The 20,615-nt window shown below is 40.3% G+C and overlaps 1 protein-coding gene across 1 annotated transcript in view; it reads left to right on the top strand.

Moving 5' to 3' along the window:
- rab2a (RAB2A, member RAS oncogene family) overlaps window positions 1-12,745 on the top strand; it is a 29,189-nt gene extending 16,444 nt beyond the window's left edge. Inside the window, exons 6-8 of the mRNA XM_082512427.1 lie at window positions 680-791; window positions 6,792-6,860; window positions 11,750-12,745. Coding sequence (XP_082368553.1) covers window positions 680-791; window positions 6,792-6,860; window positions 11,750-11,845 — 277 coding nt within the window. The 3' untranslated portion in view covers window positions 11,846-12,745. The remainder of the gene's footprint in view (window positions 1-679; window positions 792-6,791; window positions 6,861-11,749) is intronic.
- The last annotated feature ends 7,870 nt before the right edge of the window (window positions 12,746-20,615 follow it).

Here is a 20,615-nt window from a genome sequence, read left to right as displayed (position 1 = left end):
CCAAACCACAACATCAGTCACCTCAACGAGCTTGAGGATAAGTTTTCAAACAAGAAAATGTTAATTTGATATATGTTATATGTCCGGTTTTGCCGTGTGTTTAAAAAATAAAATAAAATCCTTCCAAAATGTCTTGGATCTTTATCCAGATCAACTCCAAAATCTAATCACTTCTGAGTTGTTGGGCTAATCCCAGTGTCTGGTAAAATGTTTGTGTAAATCCATCCATGACGTTCTAAATAATCCCACTAGTAAACAGACAAGCCAAATGTAGGTACAGATTTCTTGGGATTTACAAAGAGAGCATAAAATGTTTAATTTGTTTTTGTTTAATTTATATTTCTCATCATTTTGATGCAGAATGGAAATAATGGCTTTAATTTTTCTTAAATGAGTAGTTACCAGAAGTACACAAAATACAAGCCCCTGACAAGAATGGACCCAGAGAAAATTCAGTTGCACGCTATAGTTGTAATGAGTTTGGCTACAAGGGTGCTTCATTTTTAAAAAACATAGTTTAAAGTGATCTTCTGCAATTTCTACCAAAACTGCTTTTGTAAAATCAGTAATCCTGTAGCAAATAAGGATACACGTGACCAACACTGAACTGCCTAGCAATTTAGTTTGTAATTCATGGCTTGCTACATCATTTTATAATTGATTGTATCTATTGTTTTAGTGACCTGGAGTCAAGGAGAGAGGTGAAGAAAGAGGAAGGTGAAGCATTTGCCAGAGAACATGGACTCATATTCATGGAGACCTCAGCTAAGACTGCCTCTAATGTAGAGGAGGTAATTCCATACACGCAACCCTACCAGCTTTCACCACCTATTTATCTGAATTAGGAATTTGCCTTGGAGGTCAGCATTATATTTGAATATATTTTAGGAAGTCTTTATAATCACAGTCAGCTGGTTGTGATGGTAGTTCATCTGAAGATGGTGATAGCCCTGCTAAATATCTGCTTATTGTGAGTATGTTATCACATAAGCGCTGCCATAGGCTCATAGACGAAACACATGGACTGTATATAAAAAATCAGCATAACTTGCTGGTGAGGCCAACATGGAGGGTCTTTAACTTGCTTTCTTTTTAATCGCCAGCAGGGGGAGAGTTCTTTCTTTCCTTTTTTTTTTTTTTTTTTAAAGGAGTTTAGTTTTATAGAAATATATTTTTAAAAAATGGCCCCCAGCTTCCTCAATCTGGTCTAGATTCTGATCTTTTTGTGTACACCATACTTGTTGTTTTGTATCACATTTAGTTAAAAGGGAGAGGAAGGATATGATTTAGGGTGGACCTACCTTGTTACTGATTCTTGGGTGTGCTGTGTCCCTCAATTTCTGAGTCAGAACCCACCCTTTGCTCAGTGTCCAGACACCAAGACTTTAACTGCCAAAACACTCACATTGCAGCACTGCAACAGGACTAGCTACAGGATTGCAACGAATAGCTACAGCCATCTTGTATATACAGTCTATGCATTCAGCCCAGTTTGGGAATTTTCATGCATAATCATATATTCCTTTCTCAGATATATAAAATCTCCAAAGTAACAATATGGATGGAAAAATATTTTGTCCATTGAATTAGTAAGATTTGTAATTTATTAGCCAAGTTGCAGCTGTGTTTCTGAAGCAAACATACAGACAAAACAAATTTTCCTTCAGGTTTAATTTGTATTCAAGATTACTATTTAGGTCAGATAAATGCTGAAAACCAACCTATAAAGAATTCATAGACTTCATGCTGTTTGTGGAACACATTAATCAAGCACAATTCATCTTTGTCCTTTTATAGGTCCAAAGTACATTGTAAGTTTCTAACGTAAATCTTCTAGTTAAGTTAGTTTTTCCATTCTTACACAAACTGAATTTTAAATGCTTGTTATTTTTAAAAGATGTGCAAATATGTCTAAAAATATAACGGTACCCCTTCATTTTCTTACACGCCCCTGATATTCCTGTATTTACCATTCAGTGCATTAGCTTTAACAAATTACCTGTAAAAAGTTTTATTGGGGCTCAGAAACACAGTAACACAAAATCAACTTTGTGTCTAACTTGCAAACTCACACTCACAGTCTTCCTCGTCAGTTGGTTTCTGGCCTGAAAAGCCTCAACATTTGTAATGTTGCCACATTCATCGTCTGCAGCCAGAAAAGACCATATTTTGACAGTAGGGCCAAATGCAAAGTTATCAGCTAACAATGGCAATCTTGGTTAGAGAACTGCATACAAAAACTGTATGGATGCAACATGTAGACACAGAAACCTGATCAACAAAATGTACAGAAACTGGAGTACAAGATGTTTGAATGTCTCAAGCGGCAGGCCTGAGGATTTGTCTGATAATTCGCCACCAGAGGTCATGACTAATAGACCACAATCAGGTGGCTGTGTTGCCACAACTCTAACTTTAAAGCTTAAAAAACATGTAAGATACTTTTTAGCGATTGCGAGATTGTTTATAAAATAGAAAACTGGAACTGCCTATAAAAAGTTTTCGGCAGTTCCACGATAGCTTAATTTACCAGCCCTGGATTTGGCGACTTGTTTACTGCCAATAGCCTTAAACACTACATAACTTTTTTTTTTTTTTAATGACCAGCAATAACTGTTGTTCCAATAAGACTTGTGGTTTTATAGAAGTCTGTCAGAAAACAACCCTCTGCTCTGACCTTCACAAACCCTTTCCTTCATAGTCTCAGTCATGCAAGCCCATGGTGTAAGTGTGAAGTATTTTAAAAGTTAGACAAGAGAAGATTGTCCAGGATGTTATCATTGTGATTGAAAAGTTGTTACCCAAATAGCGTGGTTTCTCAGTTAGACACACCCCTGGCTCGTCACATCTGGCTTCAGGACACCAAAAAAACACCATGTAAATGATTTTCCACTCTCTGTGAAGAAGACGCTCAGTCGAGGCTTCAAACCTGCACTTTACAATCCATTGGGTGACATCCATCTTTCATATACCTGTCTATGCCAACAACACATGTATTTCAGAATCAGAATACTTTATTGATCCCTGGGGGAAATTATTTATTTTTTTGTTACAGTGCTCCATTATAAACAAACATTGACAAGACAGACAATAGGCTAACTAAGAATAGTACAATATATATATTTCACTTATTAATAAATAGCTGAAAAGAAACATGTGTAGTTGTAGCAGCAAACAGTGTGTTAAGTGGATGGATTGTACAGGGAGATGGCCACAGGCAGGAAAGATTTCCTGTGTCGTTCAGTGGTGCTTTTCGGTACTCTGTCTCTCACTGAACGTGCTCCTGTGACTGACCAGCATGTCATGGAGTGGGTGGGAGGTGTTATCCAACATTGTCTTTATTTTGGACAACATCCGCCTCTCCGACACCACCTTGAGGGAGTCCAGCTCCATCCCCACAACATTACTGGCCTTACGGATTGGTTTATTGAGTCTGTTGGCATTTGTTTTTACATGTTCCATGATAAACAAGTCTGTGCACATTTTGGATCAGTAGTAAAAGTCAACACACATTTTTTTTCTTGTTATAATGTTCTGTGTCACAGATTTAACATTTGACTAAATTCCACATCAGACTCAAACCTCCTGATTAACCAGCAGTGTCAAGGATCACAATGGTGGTGTATAACCTTACCAGCCTCACAGTAGTATCACAAACTCCAGTTGGCACACTGAGCATCCTTCTCCACCCCTGAGAGAGAGACACCCCTGGTGATGTTGTGTGTAATGAATGCATGGCGTCGTCTTCTGGGACCCCTCTCTCACTTATCCAATCACATAAATCCTATCCTACACAGTGCAGCATGCAAGCTAGGAGCACGGCGCTGTATGTTCATGTGTGGGTGGGTGTCAGTGGTGATTTGGTTTTGGGGTTTTTTGGGTGTGTGTCTTGTTTTGCTTTTATTTCCCCCCAATCTCTCCTTCATACCGTCTTACGCCTGGCCTATATCATGCAAACACATACACCAACACCACTGATGAGTCGAGTCCTTTCTTGGGTTAAGATAAGGGGGAGGTGTGCGTGTGCGTGCATGCGCGCGTGTGTGGTATGATTAATTTGTCTCATTAGTGTCCTCTGAATCCTCCTGATACCACTCCTCTCCACCCTTCCCTTCATCTCTCCTCGCTCCATCCCTCCTCATCCCTTGACGTCCATCATTTGCTCTTTAGCTCTCCTCCTTTACCTCCCCCATCCTGCTCCACGATTCCTTTCTTCCTCCCCCCTCCTCCAACGTGTCTTCCTGCCCTTTTTTATTCATTTTATCCTCCCCCAATTCCCTCCTCTCCTGCTCTTCAACCCATCGCCTCCCCTCCTCTCTCGAGCAGTATATCAACCGGTTATAGTTCATACATATTCATAACCTCCACCCCGCCTCCCCTCACAGCGACATTCAGCAGCCAATCAGCATGCTGGGTTTGTCGTCAGGGTCTGTGGGTGGACATTGAGGCTGATAGGATGGTCCTTACAGATAGATGGAGAGAAATTGCTGTAAGCACCTTTTCATCATCTCTTCTGCCCACCCTTCCTTCACTAAGATCCTAACCTTAACCTCTGCTCGCTTCTGTTCTTGTTCACCAGTCTTTCTTCTTATATTTCTTCACCTCTGCTGGTTTTTTTTTTTTTTTTTTTTTTTTGCCCACTGATTAATTGCTTGTTTACTGTATTTAATTTTTTTTTAAATATTTTTTTCCCAGTATTCTGTTATCAGCCATGTAATGGTTTTTCACTCTCTATTCTTTGCCCTATCACCATCTATAAATCTTCTGTAGTCACCTCAGTTTTCTCCCTCTTGTTTTCACTTTCTACACATATCTGCAGGTCCATTAGTTTAACTCAAAAAAAGAAAGTCTAAGTACATTTGATGGTAAAGAGGGTGCAGTGATGAGTTGAAGAAGGGAAAGAGGACAGCATGAGGAGGACAGAGTACACTAGAGTGCACCCTTGGGCTCAGTCTATTTCCGACAGGGTGTCAGATAGAAGTTCAGGACATATTTTCAGTTCTTGAACATTCCTTTTTTTCTGATGAGGCTTAGTTTTGACTGCCATTACTTATATGAGCCGGCATTGTTAGATCATTTCTACATAGAGTGAAGGTTATGACATCTGAGCTGGTGTCGCATTTCTAGTTATCCCAGCTGCTCTTGAGCTCGGACCCTTGAGACAGAAAGACTCCCCCTGGAGACGAATGCATCGATACCGTAGTCATAGGCTGGTCGCTCAGGGAGATTAATTCTACTTTATTCAATCATTTTTGATCCTTGCTGTGCTCTTAGTAAGCCCAAAGTAAGAGTGTGTGTGTGTGTGTGTGTGTGTGTGTGTGTGTGTGTGAGAGAGAGACAAACTTTGTATTGTCTGCTTGTGTGTTCTGCTCAGATCTCTCTTGCTGATCTGCTCAAAAGGGCAACTGCATCTTCTAACAAGGTCTTACGCCATATCGCCTTAACTTCTCAAAGCTGGCTTGAAGGGCTTGGATAGTATTTGCAGAACAATCATACTTCTCAGTAGTAGTGTACATCATAAGCTCTTTAAGCCTTAACAAAACACAATTTTGAGAACATCTTCCAAAGAGCTCAGGGGTGCCAAAAGCCCCAATTTTACTCTTCTTTCTTTCTGTCTATATAATTTGGTAAATTGCAAGTTATGATAAATGTGTAGCTCTGAAGTCAAATATGAGATATCTTTAACATGTTTGAGCTAATTTGTTCAAAGAATCAAAACACAAAAACACCAGACATAACTCCCGCTGAATTTACATGTGAGAAGCATAGACTGAATATAAAAGATGGACCTACATGCCTTCTAATGAGCTGTTAGAGGCTGCAGAGTTATACAACTGTGTGCTTACATGTTAGAAACATAGCTTGCAGAAGAAGCCTTTTAAACTTTTAAGTTTTGTTTCTTTTTCTGAGGGTTTATTTTATTAGATTGTCATTTTCTACATGCAGCTTTTATGTCGCATGCAGCATGATGTCACCTTTTTTTTTTTTTTTTTTTTTTTTAATCTTTCTTTAGGTTGACATTTTTTTTCTTTACTAATTTTAGGGTTAACTTAGCATGCAAATACTTAACATTATTTTAGAAGCATGACTAATCATACAACACTTTATGAAATGCATTTACTTAAGACTGATATTATCTGCTTGTGGATTCATTGGTGTTAGTGTGTTTGTTGTCCAATAAGTAACTTAAAGGTTTGAAAGGATTTGTTTGTGCTTTAAATAGAGAGCTGAAGTCAAGGTACGTCTGACCTAGCCTAGCAGTTAGCATTTTTTCCAGAGTAAGCACAGCTGCGCAGACATTTTATGCCTTTATCATGTGGAGACTGCACCATCGAACACAGATTTTTTGGTGACCGTTTTTGGTTATCATTTGCCTGCCAGGTGTGTTTTTCCACTCACACAAACTTGTGAATTTATTTGTGTTCAGCAGCCAATAATTAAATATAGATCGTCTGACTTTGTTACTTGCACTTGACACACCTATATGGAATATTTAACAGATCAGTTCATGCTTTGTGTCACTGATGTGAGAGAGGGCATAAAACTGGGAGTGGTAAGTTCACTGTGATGTCAAGTTTCAAAGTTCTGTGAGGTGTTTTTGAGCTGTGACGGGAAGCTCGGGCTGCAGCTGAACAGTAAATGGCTGAAAGTCAGAGCCTGGTTATGTTACTGAAACTTGAATTTGCTTTGCATTCCTAATGACATGAGGCTCATTTATAGGAGTCAGCATAAAAAGATGGTTTTAACCTTCCTGTCCTCTCTGTCTGTTTCACTTCCTGTCTCTACGGCAGGCTTTCATCAACACAGCCAAGGAGATCTATGAGAAGATCCAGGAGGGAGTGTTTGATATCAACAATGAGGTGAGATACTGTGTTCCTCCTGTGTTGGGTTTTTTTTCCTCCCTGAGCCGCCTTCTCTCTTCTTTGTTCTTCTCTTTCCTTCCCCTCTTCTTCCTCAGTGTGGTTTTGCAGCAGTGTGTGTGGTTTGCCATGCTCCCTCTCTTTCAAAAAGAAGGGGAAAAAAGCCCTCCACTCAGCTTCCTTTGACTGCAGCCAAGCAAAACTCCCAGTGTTCCTCCTCTCCTCTGCTCTATTTTCCACACACACTCTCTTCACTTCTTAGTTTGCGCTCTCTCCCTGTCTCAGTCTCCCTGTCTCACTCTCTCTGTCTCTCTCTCGGCATCTTGCCAGCTCATAAATTCCTCACATCCCACAAGGTCTCAGTCATTGGGCAAGAAAACAAACACTCAGCCAGCCAGTCAGACTGGAAGCTGCCCATCCAGCCAAATAGAAAGTTTGTGAACCAGACATTGAGATTCATATCATCATCTTAGTGAAAGACTAAGTGTAAGAAAGGCTAATTTCACATAAAGAGTGCAAAATCCAAACACTCGGAATCCATTCATTAAAATTCAGAGCACTATTATTTATACAGCGTGACAGGAGTGAACTCAAAGTGCTTTCCCAGTGTAGGAAAAAGGATTAACATTCCAAGTATTGAAAAACATACGGAATAGACTGTGACAGCACTGAATAGTGAGTTTAAAAGGAGAAGGATGTATACAGATTCAAATTGGGGGAAAATGAAATAAACAATTACAATAAATAATAAAAATGGCTAACTGTAATAGAAAAGCACTGACTGCAATTTTCTTGGCCAATTTGTGTTTTGGTTTTTGGTTTTTTTTGTGGGGGTTTTTCCTTCTTGTTCTCCCAGAAGTATAAGCTCCCTTGTCACAAGGGGTCACCACAGCGGGTAGCTCCGGATGTTTGATTTGGCAGAGTTTTACACCAGATGCCCTTCCTGACACAACCCCAAAGGGGATTTGTGTCTTCTGCCGATACCGATTTTAGCTGATTCACGTTTTCTATCTATGAGCTCTGACAGCATATACAGACTAAATAATTACATAATATTTTTTTTCTTGATAAAAGAAATCCCTCAATTTTACAGAAAAATGCAAGTTATAGTTACTCATTGTGGTTAAAGTCAGGACCTGTTAACACAAATATCATTGTAGGTTTAAGATCTTTTTCCACATTATTAAACATATTTAGTTATAAACTTAAACATGACACAAGCTTTTGTAACATCCACAGTTGATAATACTGCCTACAATGCTCTGATTGGCTGTGATAATAATGCAACCCCATGATGAATCTCTGAAGGTGAATCTCCATCGAGAGGCTAATATCAAGTTCACTGTGGACGTGCACCAAGTTGGCTATCCAGTCCAGATGGTTATCTCCAAATTGTGAAGCACATAAATGTGTTTCCTGTAGTCACATGATGTAAGTCGTGTAATGGTTCTCAAACACACACACATATGCAGAGTGCCAGAGTTTGGTGCCTGTCAGGCTCGCCAGCCCTCAAGTACAGGCAGTGGGCAGGCAGAGCTGGAGGAAGCCAGCCACAGAGTGTTTTTGTTATTAGTAACAGTAAGACGGAGCGAAGGCAGGCCGGCCGGCCAAACCACATCAGCTGACTGGCTGCGAGAGAGAGGGAAGCCCCACCAGAAATGTTGGCAGTCACTATGAGAAAACACACTCACTCTCACACACACATGGCCTTAGCTCAATAAATGTGATTTAAAGGCATACAGGGTTTCCCAGAGGCACTACTGCTACTGAATGTAGGAGGGGGGGTTACAGTGAGAGGAGGAGATAAATATATACAGAGGCAGAGAGCGAGGGAGGCTGAGACTGTGCTACAGCCACACAGAGAGAGACATGATGAAACACAGAGGGAAAGTGAGCACTACAGTACAGAGAGAGGGAGGGAGAGATGAAAGTGTCTCCCTACCACCCACCTGCCTCTCTTTTTCCTCGTTTCTTTTCTTTTACAAGTGCTTTTCTTTTTTTCCCCCAGCGTCCTTGAGTGCTGCTGGTGTTTCCTTTTCTTTTGTGCTACGCAGCAGCACCTGTTGCTTCCTCTGTGATGAGATCTAATAGGAGCTCCCACAGGCACGGTTCAGTGTTAATCTCACCATGAAAGCTATAACACAGTCATTCTGAGGTGGCTTTATTTAGTCCAATACTGCGACTGCACTTTTTTGTTATAGCTGGGCCTGTTTTTCCATTTCATTGAGCTATACAGTATATGACTGTTTTTGTGTTTTTAAAAAAACGAAAAGAGAAGAAATCTATGATGCGAATTAGATATTTGTTAATCTAACTGTGTCTAGACACCGATAGTAATCCTACAGTTTCATTGTACATGTACAATGACAATAAAGGGCTATTCTATTCTGTAACTTTAGCTACACTGTGAATGATGCTATGATGCTATTAGTTGGATGAATAAAGTGGACATCAAGGCATTGGTTTGAAGCCTTATCCTGTTAAACATACTTCACCACGGGACTACATTCAGACCCAAAAAAGTTTTCTGGTTAACTTTGTTACTGCCGACAGTTGCCAGCTTGCATAGCTCACTGAGCTCAGCTGCATGTTCACACGCCGCCTTCTCCTAGCTTTAGCACACCTGTTGTTTGATAGGGGCCTGGTCCCACTATGGGCACAGTGAGAGACATCGAAAAGTCTGCGAAGGAGTGTTTGCTTAAACTCTCTTACAGGAATTTAAAGCTGTTACCTGAATGTTGCAGTAACATGAACCTTTAAGAATAATATAAACTGGTCTGCCTTGTTTTACGTGACATCTTACAGACTGGAAAATGTCACAGGTAACTGGGTAAAGTGGTACCAGGACCAACACTGTCATGTCTCCGAAATGGCAAATAGGTCAATAAAATGGGTAACAACAACAGCAAACAAAAAAAAAGGACAAAAATCCCTGCTTATTTTAAAATATATTTCCTAATAGTGCCGATAGAAATACCTGCTCTTACCTTCCAAACTGTTTACTTTGTTGGACATCAGCTGTTGCTTTCCGTCCCTCCCCTCCAGACTCCAGGTTCAGTTAGTAATTGCTTTAGCACTTTTCTACTCTGAGCACTTAAAGACTCAAAGATGAATTGATGCTGTGGTCTCTCACGCTGTCAATGCCTCTTTCGTGGGACACTTTATGTTCTACTCGTGTCTGATTATTTTTATAGCTGCAACGAAAGCACTGTGCGCTAGGGCTGGGCCATATCATACCGTTCACAGTAATACCGGTATAACGTTGGGCAACAATAAGAAAATGAAATATCGCGATAGAATATGGGTAAAACGCGCATGCACAGTGCCTTTGTTTTTGTACGCACATGGCGTTTTTCCACCATGCTTTTTCGCATGGTGGTGACGGAGAATGAGAAGGGCGAAAGCGGATCGTTGGATGAAACTGATGAACCAGAACTGGTTTGTAAAAATGCTGCAACTTCAGTGGTGTGGAACTGGTTTAGCTTTCGTCCGTCAGATACACAACAAAGCACTATTTTTGGTAGCGCATGCTAGCGGGCCGTCGTTATTACTGTGTTTTTTTGGAAAATACGGCGCACTTAAAATCAATCCTTTGATTTTTCTGAAAATCAACAGCGCCCCTTATAATCCCGTGTGCCTTATGTATGAACTCTGGTTGTGTTTACTGACCTCGAACCGATTTTATGTGGCGCTCGAAAATCTGTCAAATGTTTTAGTAAGACTTTGCTAAGCTACGAACCCGCACCGCTTGATGGATTGTCGGAGCATTACAGCTATCGTAGGCAGCCTCGCGGAGTGATACGTGCTGTGCTTCAGCATAATATTACCGTACTGTGTGTGTATAAGCTCTTTTTACGTTTTGTGGATATTATACATGGTTATGCTGAGGACATGTCGACCAATTTCCACTGGAAATGCCTTTTGGTTAAACTGTCAGCAAGGAATTTGCATTTGCACTGTTAAATTTTTATATAACTTTAATGCACGTAAAAAACAGCTGCTTGTTTAAGTGAAAATACATTGATGGGTTTTTTTGCACTAATAAAGTTGTGGAGTTGTAAAGCATTTTGTCTAGTGTCAATTATATCGTCAGTTATATTGTTATCACAAATTTTCAAATGTATATCATGATAAATATTTTTGGTCATTTCGCCCTGCTCTACTATGTGCTTGACTGAAAGGTGATGTCTGTGGCCTGATTTTGACTATATTTACAAGTTAAATGGTCACTCAAAGAAAGACAGAGGTGTCTTTACTTTCTTCTGCCACACTGCTGCTCTCACTCTGAGGCCTCACTGATAAACACAGCAAACACTGTGGTGCTAGATACCACTGTGAAGTAGGAAACTTTATGTGGATTTTATTTAGCTGTGGGCTAAAATCCACTAATAGGGTTTGACAAAGGAGACACAGTACAGTGTTTTCACATGCTGAACAAGCAGAGTTCCCAATTCTCAAAAATTAAAATCCAATGCCTGCCCAAGCGATGACTATTAGAATCACTGAATATTTGGCTAAATCATTAGTGGATTTACAACCATGACTTATTATTCATGCTTGCAAATTAGTTTGTGATTATTTTAGTGAATCCAACTTTTGTATAGGAACAGGTCTGTGTTATGTGTGAGAAGAGGTAGTGAGTAAAACACTAAAAATAGTCCATCTAGTATTTAAATTGGGTGTAGAGTCATGGTTCTCATGTTTTATGTAGACCGGAGAGAAAATAAGTGACCAGCTTGAACTAAACAGACAGGTGTCAGTATGAAATGTACAAAGAAATAATGAGGCCTCCCACAAGCATGTAATGGTGACATGGAGGCTTTATTCTGTTCTTGTTCAGATGAGATTTTTTATTTACCTTTGGTCTCTTTGTGTTTGTGTCCACCCAGGCTAACGGTATTAAGATTGGACCCCAGCATCCCACCACCAACTCCACACTGTCCAATACCCAGGGAGGCCACCAGGCTGGAGGGGGCTGCTGCTGAAGCCCCAGAACGCGCCTCCTTAACCTCCAGCCTCGACCCTTCCTCCTCCTCGCCTGCTCCGACCCTCTTGCATTTCTACAGAAATGTCCAGGCTCTCTTAACAGTTTAACCTCTCTCTCTCTCTCTCTCTCTCTCTGTCTCTCTCCTGCTGCATTTTTTTCGCTGCATCTCATCTCCCCCGAGTCTCTTAACCATTTTCATGAGGTCTAGGAGCTGCACCCCAACCAGTCATCCTGCAGGTTTACGAGGACAGAGTCCGCCTCACCTGCAGATGTGCCCACCTAATTTGTAGTTTTTCCTCAGTAGATTTTGGTTAGACACCTATCGGAGTGTTATTCCAGCAGTTCCTCTGAATTCTTTTGGGTGTTGTTGGGATGATTCAGTGCCGCAGGATTGCAAAGCTCTGCGGTGAGTCGACTTTGTCAAGATGGAGACATGACCGAGGGTAGACGTGAAACACTCTTAACTGGCTGGTTATATGGAATAAAGCGGGCGCTGTGTTTTGTCTATACACACATCTGTACATGTTTTTAAAGACCGTGTTGATAGCAGGACATGTTTAAACATGCTGAGTCAGTTTTCATTCTGTGCCTGTGTGTATAGGGATGATACAAGTATTCCACTGTCAGTCTGTGAGGTGGGGGAGGCTCCAAGTCGTTCTGTATTTTGTCCATAAAAAAATGTGCAAATCATGTCCTTTTTGTCCTTCCTTTTCCCTGCTTTTTGTCCTTGTTCTCTCTCTGTCCTTGTGCCCTTTTTGTTCATTTGCAGATGATTTGTATTACTGAACACTAAAAACTGCTTACAGTGTTTTAAACCACATGGAGAGAGAATAAAAGACCAAACTGTTGAGCGTGAACACGGATTCTTTGGGAGAGATGTAAAAAAAGAAAAGAAAAACAGGAAAGTTGAAATGATAAAGGGATGTCGAGAGCAGTGGTTACCATGATGAAGTTATGAAGTTTTAGGAAAAATGAATTGGTAATTTAGGATTTTGGGGGGGGGGGGGGGGTGTTTTTCTTATTTTTCTATATTTATCAGGCGCTTTTTTTTGTGTGTGTGTATATATAGATCTTTAGATTTCTGTGGCTTTTTTTGAGCTGAAGCTTGGCATGTTGTTGTGGTCTAGTTATTTCTACACCATGCGATGGAATAAAAGAGCCTTCAAGCAGCTTTTTAGCGTTTTAAACAATTCTCATTTAAACCCAAAGGTACCGAGCTGCCCTGTTATATTAGGGTCGATGGTGTCCTTTCTTTTAAATGACAAGTATGAATGATAACAAGCTGTTAACAGGGGTGCACAGAGGCATTCACAGTCCCTGGTGGAGAACGGACTCCAGCTGAAAATGTCAAAGTGAGCTAAGATTTCCACCCAGAGTTAGCCTGCAGATATATAATGTATACTGTTTAGAGCTTGATCGATGGCTGCTGCAATGTTTTTTTTTGTTTTGTTTTGGGGGTTTTTTTGGCTTCAAGATCCCAGATGGAATGGCACCGTTTTACTGTTATGATCATGCTGTACTGCTTCAGTCGTTCACTCCTTTCCCCTCTTTCTCAAACTGTTTGGTAACAATACCACTCTACCAGTTTTTAATGCCAAATGATCGTGTTTACCTGTGTTTCTCATCAAACAAAGGATGAAGAAAAAATAAATCTGACCCAAAATCAGCTGTCTGCCTTAACTCCACCCCCCTGAGAGATTTGGACAGCTGCTAAAAAGAGCAACCCTTTTATCTGCAGATAGGCATTTGACCACTAATTAGCTAGAGTCACATACACAGTGAGAGACGTGCACATTTAGAGACCGTGATATGACTTGGAGAGAAGCCCAGTTTGAATCGGGGCATTTAAAATGAATCTAAACCCACATTTAGGTTTTTGTTTTTCTTCTTCGCTTCTCGTCCACCCTGCACACACACGCACCCACAAATTCATATGTATGCAAAGGTAGATGGTGCATACATATATTCCCTTCTATCTAACCTCGCTGTGTTTGCTCTCCTGGCTAACCGTACAACTGTTTTGGGTTTCACGGCAGTGCGAGTGAATCTGTGTTCTTATTTTACTTTCTTTTTTAAAGTACTAGATATATTCAGACAGTTATTAATCTTCTTCTGATGATGAATATTCTTTGTAAAGCAACGTGTAGTGTGTGTGTGTGTGTGTGTGTGTGTGTGTGTGTGTGTGTGGACCCAGAGGGGTTACAGGGGGAGGATCAAGCCAAACCTACCTGATGCGTCTATCTGCCTACTTATCTATCTTATCTATGTGGCCCTCCTCTCACTCTTCCCTCTTCTACCTGCCTCTCCTCCCCTTCCCCTCAACGTTATTTGCTGTGTTTGTTCTTTGGAAAAAAGAAAACCTTGAAAAAAAAGAAGGGGAAAAAAAGAAAATGCTATCACAATAAACTATAATAAAACATTCTAAACTCTAAAAATGTCATTTTGATGGTTATGTGGAGATGGAAAAATACAGTGTTAAAAAAAAAGTTGTATTTTCTATCATTTTATTTTATTTTCGAGTGCCACTTCTCACTGATAAGTCGTACTGCGTCCACATTTTGTTTTTCTGTGTCTGATTTATCCATTAAACTGAGCAAGCAGGGACGTGTGCACCCTTGGATCTGTGCTGTTTGACCTTGAGGCATCATGGAGGGTTGGTCCAATCCAGGGCCACTTAAAAAATAAGACTACATACATGTGTGACTTTTATATCAGAGTCCTCAGACTATCTTAGCAAATAACACGCACATTTAATATTTAGGTACTTTATAAGTTTCACATTTTTACTCTATTTTACACCAGCATCAGTTAGCATGCATAGTTCAGCTATAAGGGAGAGGATCATGGTGGCAGGTTCGTGAAGAAAAGATGCCATTCGTATTCTCCATATGGGTTTTCATTATGAGTCATAATGTAACCGTACAAAGTAGTTATGTGAAACCTGGTTTCTCGTAGAAACTACAAGGCTGCGTGATATCAAGCTTATTTTATTTAACTGAAGCATTTCACTCACAGAAGAACCGTTCTGCCTGCAGTCTTCTAAATTGAAACGGCAATGTCTGTGATTGGTGGAGGTTACCGCCACCATTGAATGATTTAAACCTGCAAACAGGTTGCTGACACTTGTTTTGTGGGACTGTAGTTGTGTGTAGGCCTACATCAACGGGTTTTCAACCTAAGCAAACAAGCTCCCGTCCACTGGAGATCGTATGCTGATTGGTTGACAAGTGGGCCAGAACAAGGAAGAGTGTGACACTGCTCTGTGTGTTACCATGAACACGACTAGTGTGAACAAAAACGTTGAAGATCAAAATTATTTCAAACAATTATTACACATCAATGTGATCATGAAAAGGACAAGAAGGAGAATGATTCTAGTCCTGTTATTCAGAAATAGTCATGGCTAGCTTATAATTGAGTTACACTCAGGAGGTAGATGTACAGTAAGCTATATAACAAACATGCACAAAGCAGCTACAAAAGGGTTTCAAGTTTTGGTAATGGATTCCTAACAAGTCACTTTTCTCAGTCAGCAGCATTACTAGTATATTATTACAAGAATCATCACTCAGCGTGCATGAGCCCAATGTCAGACTCCTTCATTTACAGGAATATAGAACATGTTTGGGATATTAGTGTAAGTTAACTCATTAGAAAAAAAAACTACCAAGGTTAGCTGCTAATATTTAACAAAATACATGAAATAGCACAGGCAGGGGGGAAAGTGCTGACATCAGGATAATGAGTCGTAAGGGTGTGTGAGTGCATGAGTGGATAGCATGGTGTTGAATGCATTGCGTGACATGAAACAAAGATGCACGTGAAAGAAGAACTCCCAAAGGTCTGAGGAAAGGTTGGGTTTTATTGGGGAAATACTGGGCCGCTGCTTCTCCAATTAACCTGATGAATCTGCTCCATCCGTCTACTACAGCGGAAAACAGAACATTCAGACAAGTTAGGCAAGCAAGCAGTCATCGCACTGACAGCCGATGATGACATACAACTGATAAGACTCATTATCCTAACCAACAAATAAAAAATTCAGAGAATAGTCCCTATTGCACATCAAAAAAATCCACATTTAATTTGGGTTTTTCTCTACCTGAAAGCCACCTCATGGATCTCTACCTCACTTCCTTGCTGTTTTTAGATTGCTCCCTGGAAGTCTCTTTCTGCCACAAAGCAAAACCTGCAGCAATTCCAGGATGCAGGGTTTCATAATCCATATCATTCACTTTACCTGATAGTAGCTGTAACATGATGGCTGACTGGTGACAGATATGGGATCATGAAACACAACAGAAAACTAGAAGATGGACCCAAAGTTGTTCTCCTCATTTGTCACAACACGGTTATTTTAACTGGATTGTGCCATGTTCATTATCTCCAGTAGTGACAGGATATTTAATAATTAAGCCTGCCCCAGTCAGCACTTTTCAGTGTCCATCTGTTTGGAATCTTAAGGGACACTTGGGAAATACATCATGCAAGTGGGCACCTGACTGCCAGTTGGGCTGCAGGTGTAGTGCCTGAGTCAGAAAGTATGCAGTCTACTTTTCACCCAATGATGGTGTAAAATCCAAAGCCATGATTAACCAAAAGGCACCAGACTTCATCTTAAGAGTGGTAAGTGCTTCTGCAGTACGTGTGAACGTCACGGTGGGATCTAAGGGAAACTTACAACATCAGGATCAGTGAACAGTGTGTGCAAACCACATTGCTATACATGGTACACTTATGTGACCTGTGATGTATTGTTTATTTAAGCAAATGGTGAAACATTCATACATCCTGTTCTCCAAGCTTTATGCCAATGGCAGTTGAACCATTGTCAGCAATAATCACTCTTCCTTTATAATAGTGAGGTTTTTCTTACATGCTGCAGCTGATTGGGTAATACCTCTGACGCACCCACCACACAGAATAAACCCTCCTCAAGTCCACACCCTTACACACTTTAAAGGAGCCATCCCTCATGTTCAAGGATTCAGCGGTTTTTGTTTTTCATTCCAGCGCATGTTTTCACATGAGGTGAAATTTTATTCTTCATTAAGGTCACATTAGTATTTGGGGGAGTGGGGCTGCATTGCAAAGTATCCTAATCTCCTTTGATAATTCCTAGTTTTGGAAGGGGCAACAGTGAAGATGTTGGTTTGGAGAAAATTGTAAAAAAAAAAAAATTATTTCAGAAATGGTAAATGGCCTGCATTTGTATAGCGCTTTTCTAGTCCATAGGACCCCAAAGCGCTTTACACTACATTCAGTCATTCACCCATTCGCGATAGCAAGCTACATTGTAGCCACAGCTGCCCTGGGGCGCACTGACAGAGGCGAGGCTGCCGGACATAGGCGCCACCAGGCCCTCTGACCACCACCAGTAGGCAAACATGGGGTTAGTATCTTGCCCAAGGATATTTGACATGCAGCCAGGATGCAGCCTGGGATCGAACCACCGACCTTCTGATTAGTGGCTGACCTGCTCTGCCACCTGAGCTACAGCCACCCCATATAAAGTTATAGTCTTTCAGCATATAATTAAAAAGCATAATTGTAAAATGTGTACTGCGTACTGTCTCAAAATTACCCTGAAGGTACTTGTATTAGTTTTAAAAAAGGTCGTTAGTTATTTGTTTCTAGTTGTTCTGCTGTACCGATTTGGAAGTGCTCTTTGAAGTCTTGAGCTAGTTTGGTTAAAATGTAACCAATATCAATAGGACAATCTCAGAAAATATTCAATTTGGAATGGGCCTTTTTTTAAAAAAAAGATAAGATGTTTTCCTGGTATTATTGTCAAATAAATTATTTTAAAATTCCTGTTTTGCTGTGCATTTTTGTCCCAGCTTTTTTTTTTTTGAGAAATGGGATTGTAGATGTCCAAGGTCAAACAGGCTTTGAGAATATTATGTATTTCACACAGAAATAATTCTTCCCTACACAACACTGCACATGTGGTAAATGGTGCGAAGACAGAGAGAAAAAAGTAATTTGTCACTCATAACCTCCTAATGAGCTACATTATTTTCATCCCACACACCTATTTATACTCATATACCCAGATCAGCTCAGATTTGTTTCTGATGCTACTTTTGTTCCTTAAAGTGATTCTCCTCTGTGCTTCACTCTGGCATTTACTGGGCTGCTAGTATACCTTGTTTTAATGCTTTATAACAGCCATCATTCACCTCCAAGCCTGAATCAACTAATAATATAAAAATATCTCTGCGGCAAAAATGAACTTGAACTTTCTTTCCTAAATTTACCCCCAAAATAAGTCCTTTTCATCCCAACAACTTCATTCATGTTCTACCTTTCCTTAGTTCAGTTCAGGAAATCTTTATTAATGTAAAAGAAAATACAAAATCTAATTCCCGTCTTATTTTATATCGTCATTTAAGTGGGGGGCAAATGTATGTGTAAGGCGTGCTCTGCTTCTCCCCTGAAATCCACATTTATGGCTGTGACTATATTAACCACAGACACCGTGTTCACGGTGACTCAAGCAACTTTCAAGTCTCTGCATGTTGAATTTCAAAATGTACTGAGAGGAAGCCTGAAAGGAAGGTGAAGTATGTTCAGATATCTCTGGAAATCAGCCAGCAGAGTGCAAAACATGTAGAATATATACAAAATGGTTGATGAAGGACAGACTAGGGGAAGAAAAAACAGCATATATGTGTGGAAATTAATTTAGAAGCCGTGTTTTCTGGTGAACAAAGTACAGCGTGTTCTCTGCAGTTTTGCTGAATGCGACTTCCAAACTACGTCAGCATGTTAGGGACTTTGTGACCTTTTAACCAGAAAGGTGGAAGTTGTAGAGATTGGAGACCTAAGAAAGTGCATTTACATGAATAAGTGTTTGTGTGTGAGCATGTGTGCTTCTCTACTGAGGACTAGATTGTTATGATAAGCAAATTACAAGTTGTTGCCACATTACTGCTGGTTCCTCATATTTTAGGTCATTTGCTGGCTTAAAATAAAAGTACCATGTAATACAAACAGGGTGGTCTCCTGCACTTGACTGAGTGTGGTGAGTTTCTTTTAATCTCCTATAGAGCCGTGCATCATTAAAACACCATGAAATCCTCTGCAATAGGTCTTGGCTGCTGGGGGATTCTCATGATGCATTGAGTCTTCAGTCACCTTTTTCATTCACCAAGTGTTTATAGGGAGGTCCTTTTCCATTAGGTGGAGAGCAGCTAAAAAAATATAAATAAATGAACGGGTACGGGAGCCAAGAAGTTCAAAACTCATTTAGAAGATGCATTAAATAACATTGAGTTACAATATATGCACAGGTGCAGCAGTCTTGAAATGGATGTTCTAGCACCAACCATCACAGAAATCCCTCTTTTCACTGGTTGTGTCTCGCTGAAAAAGGCCTTCTTACTGCATACAACTCCTCCGCCATATCCGTCAACCGGTTCTACGGACAATTCCAGGGCCAGTCTCTTTGGAGTCTGTCTTTCTCGATCCCGTTGGTCTGCCGAAGCTCTGCAGTCATCATGCTTGTGCCAGTTGTGTACATGCTCCATGACTCCTCTCCTCTGACTGCTCTCACCTCCCTACTTTTATGCAGCGTGAGCAGGTCTGGAGAATTCCTTTGATAAGGTGTGGGTTGGAAGTAAAAAAATACTTCGAGATAAAAGCATGCAAAATATATTCAAACATGTATAAAACCATACTATAACACCAAACCAATAAAAGACAGAACAAAGCATTAAAACTACTTCTTCCCCAAAACACATACACGTCTGCATTTAATTATTAGTTATACTGGCTTTCTTCAGAGCATGTTTTTGTCCTGTCTTCCTCCCCTAACTCTACGCTTGGTTCTGCTGGAGGTTTCTTCCTGTTAAAAGGGAGTTTTTCCTTCCCACTGTGGCCAAAGCGCTTGCTCATAGAGGTCATCTGATGGTTGGGTTTTCTCTGTTTTCTTTGTATTATTGAAGGATGTTTACCTTACAATATAAAGCACCTCGAGGCGACTGCTGTTGTGATTCGGCACTATATGAATAAAACTGAATTGAATTGAACTCTTAGCATGTCCCTGCTGCAACTTGCAGTCTTTTACTGCAATCAAAGTTTTTATTATCTAATATGTGCATGATTGTTTCAAGAGATTGGATGCTGTATAAAATGTAAGAATATAATAGTCCTTGTTTATCATGTAGAAAGAGCAGCCCAAATGTTTTCCCCACATGTACTACAATTACTAAACTTTCTAGACATCGCCTCATCAGGCATTAAACATTAACCTGCCAGCTCCATGTTACAAATTTAGCATCTGGCATATCTGATTGCACTCATGTGAGAACAGAACAGGTAACTCTCTGGTAAGTTCACGCTGAATGAGCGCACGTCATGTGTCCTGCCCACTGTGTGCTGTACCCAGGCAGCACCCACTCCTAGACCAAATACAGTATTTTCAGTAGTTCTAACATATCTGAGGATGGCTCTTGTCACACACTACATGTCAACTTAACAATGATCAAGAAAATAATACCCAATTCAGAATACAGGCAACAGAATAGTCTGATCCTAAAGACATGTGGTGTTGGGGCCGGGCATTAAAATGGATGTTTTTAAACCTATTTACTGTCACAATATCTGAAACACTTTGGAATTCCTGACAAAAAGGCTAACATATAAGATACTGATTTTCCCTTTTCACTGATTTGATGAAGTAATACAGAAAGACAACTTGCACTGCCTTCTTGGTGAGACCCATCAACAAGTGCAGTTTTGTGAGGCTTTCTCCAAATCAGTGT

Source organism: Aulonocara stuartgranti (genome assembly GCF_965226115.1).
Source record: "Aulonocara stuartgranti genome assembly, chromosome: 18".
In the NCBI taxonomy this organism is placed as follows: domain Eukaryota; kingdom Metazoa; phylum Chordata; class Actinopteri; order Cichliformes; family Cichlidae; genus Aulonocara; species Aulonocara stuartgranti.
This window is presented reverse-complemented; position numbering and strand designations above follow the sequence as displayed.